General features: G+C 38.2%; 2 protein-coding genes across 2 annotated transcripts; one reads left to right on the plus strand and one right to left on the minus strand.

Moving 5' to 3' along the window:
• Positions 1–1,058: 1,058 nt before the first annotated feature.
• On the minus strand, positions 1,059–12,160 carry LOC119084890. The gene is made up of 5 exons (XM_037195037.1): positions 11,784–12,160; positions 2,523–2,671; positions 1,697–1,871; positions 1,450–1,632; positions 1,059–1,378 (listed from the first exon to the last, which is right to left on the minus strand). Exons 1-5 carry the CDS (start codon positions 11,814–11,816, stop codon positions 1,136–1,138), a joined length of 783 nt encoding a protein of 260 aa, XP_037050932.1. The 5' UTR covers positions 11,817–12,160; the 3' UTR covers positions 1,059–1,135.
• Positions 3,652–9,891, plus strand: LOC119084840 (kinesin-related protein 5-like). The gene is made up of 10 exons (XM_037194937.1): positions 3,652–3,859; positions 3,926–4,123; positions 4,201–4,357; positions 4,648–5,022; positions 5,091–5,245; positions 5,300–5,571; positions 5,636–5,887; positions 5,948–6,888; positions 6,954–7,104; positions 9,606–9,891. Exons 1-10 carry the CDS (start codon positions 3,776–3,778, stop codon positions 9,703–9,705), a joined length of 2,685 nt encoding a protein of 894 aa, XP_037050832.1. The 5' UTR covers positions 3,652–3,775; the 3' UTR covers positions 9,706–9,891.
• Positions 12,161–12,356: the final 196 nt, after the last annotated feature.

Genomic DNA, 12,356 nt, shown 5'->3' on the forward strand with positions numbered 1-12,356 from the left:
TAATCTGCACAATTATAAATTTTTGCAAATAATAGCTATTAGAACAACATTTGATTATTGCAACTATGAAAGACTTTAAATTCGTACAGTTCACGCACTCACTACAAATGGAAATATAAAAGTGATATGCCCCACTCTACTATATAGTGTTAACGGAAGGAGTGATTGAGCCAGGTAAGAGTGCAACCATTGTGAGTCATCTGATGGCTTTGATCAACGGTTATAAGTGGTAGCAATGCCCTGCAAACCAATCACCAGAACATATTTTTTAACGGTTATTTGGCCCCTTATTTCGTTTGTAACGTCGGAACAGTTAAGTGACAATATTCCAACATTAAAAGCTTAATTTTCAGAGCGCATGCGAGAAAATAGTCATCTTCTCCCTTCCACTGAAACTTCGGAAGCCTTTGTTGTGAAAAACATTGTGTTTACCTCGGGAAAAAAGTTGGAAATTACATTTCGAGGGTGTTGTTTTTGCCAGAGTGTATCGAGGGTCACACGTCACCGGAGAAAATGCAATCTCTTCAAGTTTCTCTTCCCTCGTTGAACAAATAACTATTTCATTTGTCGGGGCAAATTATCTTTATAATGAAAGATTCTGACTACTGACGACTAATTATAGGTTTGTTCCATATGGCTCTATGGATGACGCTTTAACCAAGGTTCTGAAAGAACAGGTTAAGACACATCTGAGTTGATCACGAAGGCGGTTACACACAAATTTTGACAAATAGATGCTATTTATTGAACATACTCAATACAGATTGTTTGAAATGTCAACCTGTAAAAAACTATTTTTTTTTCAAGTTGACATTTCAAACAATCTGTAATGAGTATGTTCAATAAATAGCATCTATTTGTCAAAATTTGTGTGTCAGCCGCCCTCGTGGGTGTCTTACCCTGTTCTTTCAGAACCTTGGCTTTAACAGCTCAATTGGCGGAATTTTTTCAAATAGTTTTGAGATAGTTTTGACAATCAGGTGATACTTTTCCCGCGGTATCCTGACGGTATATCAAATATCTTTGTTAAATCCCAACGCCGATTCAACACATTTCTGTTTGTTTATTTTCACATTCAATGTTTAATCACGAAAAATAAATAATTTTTTTTACAAACACAATAAGTAGCTCAACGTTAAGCTCGGCCACCTAATTCTGAACATAGAGTTAACATTTTTTCAGAATGATAATCGTCAATCAATCCAAGCTCATCCGTTGCCCATCCACAGGTGCAACCTTGCCGAAAGTATGCCTGAGTATAGAATCTACGATTATTACTGTCGTGAACTGACTCAATATCTATATTTCTGCTGATGTAACGCTGAAAGCAGTGCGTTCCTTGACCATATTCAAAGGTCCTTCCTAATGAATAGCAAATCTAGTGGATTCCGAACAAAATTGCAATTAAATTCCACAATCAAATCAAAGATGAATACTGAGTATACTGACTCTGTTGTACTGTCTCTCGTAGGCATCATGCGTAGTGGTATGGTTACAAACTATTTCCGTATAATTCCTTCCATCTTGAAGTTTAAAACCTCGTTTTTTCCAATCCTCGGTGATTGCATAGGGAACACCACGGGTCGGACACAGATCTACGATTTTGTCCGTCCTCTTCTTACTCTGACGTTGCTGCAGAAAAATTCAGAAGAAAAAGCATTGTAACATTTGACCATTCAAGTAAAAATATACGCACCGCATGACGGCTCCGTTTGTCAGCTGACATAAGAGATTCGTCTTCTGTGTAGTCATTCTCATTAAAATCGTTGTCCATAGTTTGAGTATTTTCGTCGTAGTACTGGACACTGTTGTCTAACTCCTCACCACCATGATTGTAATCATCGAAATCGTAATTACCAACAATTTTGGGTCTATGAAAATTTGAAAGAATTAAAATTTTCAACGCTCTTTCGTTCGTCAGATTTTTTCTCTATTGATTGGATCGAGACCATCCATGAAGGTTAACCATTGTTTATTTCAGATTTTCCAAGTTATGAGCGAAAATGGTTTCTACATAATAACTCCTCTAAGAGGCATGGATGCTTCGGTAAAATTAAAGCCTACATTGGTGTGTGACGTATTTTATCTTTTTACCACAATCGTTTTTGAAAAATGTACGACCGCAATAACGACCATGCCCCTTAATCGTAAAACTGTCATTCACCGACAGATGGAGGCATAATTTCTTGCGAACTTTTATAAATGGACTCATTTGGGATAAGTGGGCTGACTCCATTTGGAGACAAGCAATTAGGCTGCGGTTAGGCCTGTTGTCCTTAAGTGATAGGTTTCTTCCAAGGTCATTCAAAATGTCAATCGTCGTCCACAGAGAAGCCAACACAACCTCACTTTGAAGTTTTAAGTTGTGGTTATGTTTGCTTCTGTGGATGACGGTCGGTTGTTTTCGGCCTGTCAAAATTCGTTTTTACCGTACGTTGGAAGAAACCTATTGTGGTTAATAACAGCGCCCTTGGAACTACTGGAATCGAGTTTTTTTTAGCTAATTACTAATTTTCACTTACGATTTCAGCCGAGCTAGATCCCAATCGCCCCGTTCATTTGAATAGATTGAACCCAGACGATTTTCTTCTCGCATGACCTTGTAATTCGTGTTCGTAATGGGGTTTATTGACGCAAGTCCAAAGTGATTGCAAAAAATGTGTAGCATTACCTGTACATTCACAAAATTTGTATGTAATTAGAAACAACAGCAATGCAAACAATCGTAAGCGGCAGCTCCAATCACTAAAGCCTCCAAATTTGACGCTTGTTAAGTCAAAGTCAAATGACGATAGATGGGAGCCAAGCACCAGAACAGATTTTTTAACGGTGATGTCAAAGTCAGCTTCGGTGCTTGACAGTATGTTGTTATAAGTCAATAGATTTACTGTGTGATTTACTGTAAGACATTTCGAATGAATTGAACGATAGATTTGTACGCAGTTAACGTTAATTGATTGACGTTAATGACAACTTAACGAAAAGTGGGGTTATGCTGACGAGTAACATATAATGAAAATGATATATGAATGTCGTTGGCGTAACTCCTGTCAGTTCTCGTCAGTGTAATCTGATGTAAACTAAACAAATGAAATCATTGTTCGTAAACATAAATAGAATTATTTCTGATAATTTCGATCTTCTATTGAAGTGATGGTGATTCGTTTTTTTAAAGATTTGAAAGCAATTTAATCAAAACGTTCAACGAAACTCAAAAGTTAAATTGATGTTTTTACTTCAGAGTACGGAGACGATTCAGCGCCATCTCTACTCAACTACATTGGCCAATAGGAGAATGGAGTTTAGAAACTAAGGGTAAAATCTATTACAATTTAGTACTTTTCTTCATCAAAAGTCTGCTGTCACTGACATTTTATGGGAATGAATCAACGTGAAGTTGTTACACCAAAAAATAGTACAGTGAGAATGAAGTACTATAAAAAAAAATTGTGACGCCTCTACAGGCCAACCGACTAGGCGAATAACGAACACGAATTTCGGTGCCGCCTTTGATAAACTGTATTGAGATATGAATGTGTCGTGTCTGTGTTTTTGTTCATTACCTTGAACCTTGTCACTCACAACTTGTTCCTTTAGAATCTTGGTACATTTCCCAGCCGAAAAATCTTTCGTTTCTATGAATGCTTATTGGTCTGCAGAGTCAACTGACAACTTGATATCGTGAGGGTGTCAATTTTGGACATCTTTGAAGAAAAAAAGTTACGTAAAGAAAAGATGGTCTAAGTATTGGTCAGTTTCGTTTATAGTTTGAACGATGAAAGAAAACGAACACGTTAGAACGGCAATCAGGTGGCGCCTTTCAGCTGATGGAGCGATTCTTGAAAAAGTCAATGACAAAGTGAGTAGGTCAAGTAAATTGCATTTTGTTGACGGTCTAATGGATTTTGGATTCCGTTGGAAATAGATACTTAGCTTTGGCAGTCAACATAAACTCTATACGTTCGACCATGTCATCAATATTCCAGACCAGAAAAAAGTCTACGAAATTTTAGTGGAGCCAATGGTTAAAAAATCGTTGGAAGGCTACGATTGTACGTTTTTGGCAAGTGGTCAGACTGGCAGCGGCAAAACATACACGATGGGATTCGAAAGCAACGCAAGTGTAAGATACAAAATACTGCGAATGTACGGAATGCCAAATAAATGGAATCGTGTTCCCTTTTCGCCATTTTATCGTAGATGAATTCGGACAACAGTGGAATGACTCGACGCGCCCTGAATTCCATTTTCTCGTGTGGCAAGGCCGTCCAGGTCTTCATTTCTTTTGTGGAAGTGTACAACGATCAGGTGTTTGATTTGTTGGTACAAAATCCACAGGAAGCACTCTACAAAAGGGGTAAATTGACTGTTGAAATGCAGAAGTTGTTCGATCTGTCGCTGCCTGAACATTTTTCAAGTTCAAATAGCCAAATGTTGTCGGTTACATAGTTTCGGTGTTATTTGCTTTGGTTGACGTGTCATGCATGTGTTGTCCCTAGTTGTATTAACTCTCACTCCTCCATGCCGAAAGCAAAAAACACAGCCGAGCGACGGAACCATTGTACACCGCGTTCATTAACGGAAAGAACACAATCATTCCGAATGTTTCATTCACTCTGCTTCTTGAAGAATTTATTTCTCCTACAGACCAAAGAGCGTGCGAACCGACCAAGAAATTGGTGCAAAATGAATGTGAAGTGAATGCCACTTTGGTACAAGGTACGAAAAATCGACGTGTACGAGGTACCAAAATGAATTCGGCCAGCTCCCGTTCACATGCAGTGTTTACCATTTATCTTGGGATCGAGTCCAGCCAGAACACTAAAAGGGAATCGCTAATCAATTTTGTCGATTTAGCTGGATCGGAGGGTGTGCGCAAAACCGGTACCATAGGCGAGGCGCATGCCGAAGGCAAAAGTATTAATGAAAGTTTGTCAGCATTCAAACGAGTATTTGTTGCTATGTCGAGTGGTGCTAAGCATATACCATTCAGAGACTCACTCATCACCTACATTTTGCGAGGTAGTCATGTTGTACGGCCTTGTAGTTTTCGTTTAACATGTTTTCTTTGTTGCCTTTTCCATCTGCAGGCTCGTTGAAAGAGGACTGCTATGTGACATTATTGGGTTGCGTTAGCCCATTCCAAAGGGACTATGGTGAAACGTTGTCAACGCTAAATTTCGTGGCTGACGCCAAACAAATCAAGATCACTCCTCGATTGAATGCCATCATCGATGAATTTCAGGTAACGATCATTTTCATTGTCAGCCCTCAGCCGTTTAAAAAGCTGGAAAATTAGAAATCAAACACACCGGTCAAGACGTCCCATCAAACGCCAAATTCATCTTTTCGGTCAATGAAACAACAATCACCATTAGTTACAAGACAGACTAGGGCGTCGCTATCGAGCAGATTGACAAGTGACCAGACGAGTCAATCAACGCTCGGGAATTCGATTTCAAAGAGAAGACTCACCACCACCACGAGACAGTCAGTTTTGAACCCAAAGGCGAAAAGGGCAACCTTATCATCCAGTCGAAACGCCCGTACCAGCACAGTCGGTGTTAAGAGGTATGTCTTCGTGCCCGATTCTCTGCATTTATAAATTGAATTCTAGAGCAATTCTCATTGACAGCACCAACGTAGCATCATCTGCTGCGACCCGTCAAACTGGAATGGGATCTGGCGGATCGGTGAATTGGAATAAAGCGTCGATGGCCAAGGATGCCAACTACCATAGATTTGATTCGTCGCACGCAGTGAGGTCAATCCGAAAGTCAACCTTTCCGCCCGATAAAGACGATGTGTTGAATATTGTGAAATCCTTGGAGGATGTAATCAAAGATGAAATGACCGACGGCAGAGAAATCAATCGAGCAGCAATTGCGTACGTTTAGATGGGCGAAAATGTGGAGAAGAAAAATCTAATTTTTTATGGCTTCAACAGGGAGATGCTTGATCAGCTGAAGGTCAGGTTGAACGTTCAAAATCCATCCATTGATGTATCGTTTTGCCCTGCTTCAACAGCAACATTGATTCAGTCTCCAATGCTGTCAACCGTAGTCGAAGACACTGAAGCAGTTTCGGACAGGGATATGGATACCAACGAACCGAATCCAAATATGATTTCATCAAGTTGCTTGGAAGCCGAACTGAATGATCTTGTCGAACAGAGTGCTTTGATTAGTTCAGCAAACAATCCGGTGAAAGCTTTAGATCCAGCCGTAAAAGTGGCGATGAATTACGACCACTTAGAAAATAGGATACTGTTCAACGTAGACGAGCAATTTATCGACACAAGTACTGTCCATTCGGAAACACCGGAAACCATGCAGCGAAACGCCAGCCAGTGTGAAACTGTTCGAAAGTGTGACTCGTTCCCTGGAACGGCTTTGGGTGGAAAGCTTGCTATCAACGCTCGGCACGAATCTATGCGTCAGAACAGTGAAGAGGCAATAGAAGATATGGTAAGCAGTACGACGATAATTGATTCACCGAAGATTACAAAAAGGATTCCTGTTGATAACGTACGCACCCCGATCGGAAAGTTAATTATCCGTAAGGTAGCACCTGCATGCGATTTTGAAAGCACTCGATACGCCGTTGAAATGATCAACCGAACTCGTCCACCACTGCAAGTGCAGTCACCAGTGGATTACACTCACTTCTGTGAAACTCCGACACGCACATCCCACAAATTTCCGATGAGCACAGCGGTGAAAAGGAACCCCAACCGTAGTATACATCATCGTCTTCCGTTATCACCACGTATAATTGTTGATCGCATCGGTTCACCGCAGCAGCGTTGCATTTCTCAGCCAAGCAAGCGTCAAGCTGTGGCCGAAACTAGGAGCACAGTGCAACGCGGTAAAGTTACTCGAACAGTTGGTAGGTTTGAATTTTATTATTTGAAGCAAGCGGGTGATTCATCCAAAATTCGATTTGAATTACAGGCACAGGAGCTGGCGAAAAATTGAAATCGAAACCGAAAAAAACCGATGACAGACTACGAATTTTGAAAATACTCAACACCGGAAATGAAAGGGACCTGCAAAAGTTGTCGAAAATTGGCATAAAAACAGCTGCTCAAATTCTTAGCTACAGGTAAGAGTCAAACAAAAAAGCCGTCACCTTATTGACAAGGGAACTTCGACTTACAAAACGTACTGAATGGACGGTCTAGGTTTTACGGATTTATTGAGAATCATGTCCGGAGCGATAGCGGAGGACTACGCAGTCTACCTTCCAAAAAAAGAACGAAGAATTTTTTTTGAGACGCGGCAACTATGTATAGCCGACCATTTCAGTTTCTACCCTTTGGTCTATATCACCACAAAACCTATTCTATCATATTCTCGCTTCAAATACGAGTAAAACGAGCTATCACTCGAGCTATCACTATGTAGCTTTAAAATTACCGGAGATACATCGTTTTGAAATTGCCACTTTTCATAGAAAATGCACCAAATTGACTTTTTCCAAACAATCAAAATCCTTCAACTTACTCTGTATGTTTCTGTCTATCTATCTATCTATCGACGGTCGATCTCGGAAACTAGTCAGCCAATCTCCATGAAATTTCGCAGGAGCCTCAGGGTGGGCATAAAAATGAAAATGTGATACGCCACTACCCCAGGAAAAACCAGAATTTTGTTTTATTGGCCTCGAAGTGGTTTCTGAGTGTGGTTTTCGAGGGTTGGTAACGTGTTTTCGGCTGTAGCTCAGCTGTATTGAAACCTACTGAGGTGGGAGACCCATTGAATGAATGGTATTCGCCATACGAATCGAACAAAAAAATATTTAGAAAAATTAGTGCAGATCCGGTTGAGCTAGAGTGGTCAGAGTGACCAAATTTTGAGCTACTCGAGCGTAGGATGAAAGGACTAATATTTTTTGGCTTTTGAGAGATAGAGAGTTACTTTATTCGGCAAAGTCTCAGAGTTTTACGAGTAGAACAGAGGGGCATGCATATGTGAAAAATGTCGAAAGTTAGAAATGGGTGGGTCAATTAGAGTTTTAGAGTTATTTTGTGAATGGTGGCAGATAGAGTTACTTTCTTCGTCAAATTTTTGAATTTCGTCAAATTTTCGATTTTCGTCAAATTTTCGATTTTCGTCAAATTTTCGATTTTCGTCAAATTTTTTAATTTCGTCAAATTTTCGATTTTCGTCAAATTTTTTAATTACAACTGTTCTAAAAAGTACTTCTAAAACGACTGATATACCAACAAAAATCTCTTCGAGAAAAGTGTGACGCAGTCTATGAAGTACAATTTCTAAAATGAATGATATCGCTGGAGTTGACGCTTTCAGCTTCGTTACGCAAAAATTAAATTTTACACCCAATTAGTTCAAACAAGCTGGCTCAGTTTTCCTCATCATCTGCCAAATAATTTTCACCAAAAAAAAATTTGACTGGAAACAACAAAAAATTTTACCAAAAAAGTCTGCGTCGCAAAGTGGCAGATGTTCAGGAACAGACCAGCAATAAAATTTGGTTGCCACATGCGACGCAGATTTTTTTGGTGAAAATTTTTTGGCAGATGATGAGGAAAACTGAGCCAGCTTGTTTGAACTAATTGGGTGTAAAATTTAATTTTTGCGTAACGAAGCTGAAAGCGTCAACTCTAGCGATATCATTCATTTTAGAAATTGTACTTCATAGACTGCGTCACACTTTTGTCGAAGAGATTTTTGTTGGGTTATGCATTTGCATCATCATGGCCCTACGTTAGTGAAGGGCCGTGACTCAAGTCCGTTCACATTATGTAATTAGTAGGTTCCAGCAACGACAACAAGCATATTCATAGCTACATAGCTATTGTCATTTTGACATTGTCCTTGAGACCAGTTAAATTTATCCGAAATCTCTCTCCGTTAACACTGTATACTGCCTAATGCACGAATCGCATAAGCTCCGTTTACACGATTTAATTTTGTCACCGTTGAGTACAAAGTTTTCTCTCAAAAATTCATTTCGATTCACTGGAATTTGTGTAATTGTCATGTAAACGGATGAGCCAACTCCTATCCACGCTTAACAATGCGTGAAAAAATACGATTTTGTGTGAGAATTTCATAGGCTTACTCTCTCAAAATCTTGCATCTCATGCAACTTGGACATTTTATTCCAGATAAGCGGTGAAACCTAAGGCTTGATTTCCACTTATCAAAAAAGTACTCCGTGTGAGAGACAAAATAGAATTTTTTAAAATTTTTGCTTTGTTTACTTGACAGCTCGCTCTCTCACGGCTCCCACACTGAGTACTTTTTGTTGAGTCGAAATTATACCAAACGTTTCATACTAGATACCTAATTGGTCCTCTATGAAGAGATGAATATTTTTTATGGAATTCGATCGTCACTCGCGTATCTGTTATGCAGCATCAACTCGTTTTTCACGTTTTCTCTGAATATCTTACGTCGGTCGTTCGTGCAATTTTCTTTACTTATTGGCAAGTGCCGTGATGAGCTTGAATGATTGCAAATCACAGAGCTGGTTGGTAGTTCGACAAACAACTCCCTGCACACATTATTTGTCTTTTGCACATCGATTAAAAGCGCTTGAAAAATCTAAAATTAATTTTACATTTTTGTTGGTTTTAGGAACGTTAAAGGACCATTAAAAAGTATCGAGGAACTGAAAAAGATTGGCTGGTCAAGAAACATGTGCCAAAAATTCGTTGCGGCCAATATTTTTGAATGAAAATATCACCGGGAATTTCGTTGACAAATCAAACCGCATCTCGATTTGATGACACTTTCAGTCGAATAACGTTGAAATGATATTGAAAGTAGTTAGTTAGATAGAAACGAATGTATAAAATTACGACATTCAGTTCCTTTTTACCAGTTTTACTATAGTTTGGAATAAAAATTAATTTAAAAAAAATGAAATTTTAATGAACGTAATCATTGAACGACAGAAAAATCATGCTACGACAACGACGGGGTTTGTACAACAACTTGTGAAAAGTGATCTTTTAATCAATAAAGTGTAAGTGATCAAATAACTGCTCAGAAAAGTTCTTATTGTACTGAGGTAGCGTATTCAGTACAATAGTATAACTAGGTGCGGTACCGTTTTGGTCTATATCATTAGTCTTTCCGTCACTATTTTAAGCATTTCCTAAGCGAACCTGCGAATCGTTGTATTATCAATTTGCAAGGGACTTTTTTGGGGAAAAGATTTTCCTATATTTTTTAAAGTTTTTCCTGAGTTCCCACAAAAGTAGATTTCCCGCAAATTGACGTTACAATTTTATAAAGCTCTGTAAAACAGTCGTTAAATGAACATTTTCCAGAACCAAAACTTTGCGACATTCAAGACTTGAGCTCAATTTTGAAGTCAGAAAATCCCACTTCTCCTCAACAGAAAAATTCACCGAAATATCCTCAAATTCATTTATTGATTGTTTATAAGCACCTAATTCCACACATTCGATTTACGTCAACAAAAATTTGCTTGCCATGTCTTCATTCAAAATAATCGATCGTCAAATGCTAATAAACATTTATACCCAAATGGGCGTAATGGCAATGGTTTCATAGACAATCAGCTCTTTTTCGTCCTATTTGCACGCTACTTAAAACTTTCAATTCAGAGTCACCCTAATTTTCCGTACAGTTTCATAGCGAAGGAAAACCAATCCACTCAAAAAATAATAGTTCAACCCCATTGATGAAATAAATTCCGAAATTTGCAGACACTCTTTTCTGAACGTTAAATCCATATTGTTCCCAGCATTATTCCACTTTGTCGTATTATGTCATTGCCATAAAATATCATTCAATCAATCAAGTATACGGAACGTACCGAACGTACGTTAGGGTGGGTCGTATTTTCATTTTGTTTTTATTTTAAAAGGCCTGGCCCAGGCTGTACTCAGAATTGACCAAGGAATCCGAAACAGCAAAAACATTTTTTTTAAATTCATTTTTCCCTTGCCTCTTGGCTGATTTTTGATTTTTGGGGTAGTAGCATGAAATTGCACACAATGTTGACAGATATCTCGGGCAGTTGGGAACAGAAGACATTGCTGCTAACTGTATAAAATAGCTGAGGAGTCCAGCTATGAAATACCATAAGAACGTTGTTGTTCTTCAGCTTCACTCGGGCAGGGTAACTCTGTCAGTGTTCCCGAGTAAGACTTTTCGACAAAAAATTTCAAAATTTGCTTTTTTTGTTCATTTGACTTTTTCATTCTACCAAAAAATTGCCAACTTTTGGCTTCAAAAACAAAGCTCCTATGAGTTTTTTCAACTTGTTATCAAAAAACTTCTCTGCAATGGATTCTCTATGAGATTACCTGTTCAGACATACCTCACACGATGCATTATGTCGTCATTTGCCGATTTTGTTTGCAAATAAAGTTGAAATTTTTGGATGAAAAGTCTTAGTTGGGAACACTGACAGAGTTACCCTGCCCGAGTGAAGGCGAAGAACAACAACGTTCTTATGGTATTTCATAGCTGGACTCCTCAGCTATTCACTACAGTTAGCAGCAATGTCTTCTGTTCCCAACTGCCCGAGATATCTGTCAACATTGTGTGCAATTTCATGCTACTACCCCAAAAATCAAAAATCAGCCAAGAGGCAAGGGAAAAATGAATTTTTAAATTTTTTTTTTGCTGTTTCGGATTCCTTGGTCAATTCTGAGTACAGCCTGGGGCCAGGCATTTTAAAATAAAAACAAAATGAAAATACGACCCACCCTAACGTACGTACCTATACTATAATAAACGATACGCTCGACTATATACAGAGGATTTTTTTTAACTTACCAAAATGATTGAACATCGTAAAACATTATCCATTTTTGTTGTTGTTGAATTAGTAAACAATTTCACAGATCAGATAAATTCTTATTGTTCACCACGAGCAAAAAAGAAAGCTCATAAAAGCTCATAAAAATAATATGAAAAATCCGAAACGAAAAAGAAAACTAAATTTTTAAAACCATAAATTCTCGTTCACATTCATATATGGAAAAATTGGTTCGTATTATAGTTCACGTAATTAAAATAAAAAAATATTTGTTATGCGCCGGAGACGGATAACGTTTTCTGTTGTTGTTTTAGTTTTTTTTTGCGTTGGAATAAATGAAAACCTTTTCGTCCGATGAAACTTTAATAAAAATGCGAACAATAGTAAAAATCGACTGTCGTTTTCCGAATGAATATCCATGCTTTATATCAGCTTTTTTTAATTAAATGAAACAATTGTAGAAAATCCAAGGGATTAGCACACTCTTATGGTAATTTTCTGTTATCAACCATACCCCATGTTATATGACGATATTAGAAAGGTAATTTTAACATTTACACTTTTTTTTTCAAAATCGAGACTGTCTGGTT

The sequence above is a fragment of the Bradysia coprophila genome, unplaced genomic scaffold, assembly GCF_014529535.1.
Source record: "Bradysia coprophila strain Holo2 unplaced genomic scaffold, BU_Bcop_v1 contig_94, whole genome shotgun sequence".
In the NCBI taxonomy this organism is placed as follows: Eukaryota; Metazoa; Arthropoda; class Insecta; order Diptera; family Sciaridae; genus Bradysia; species Bradysia coprophila.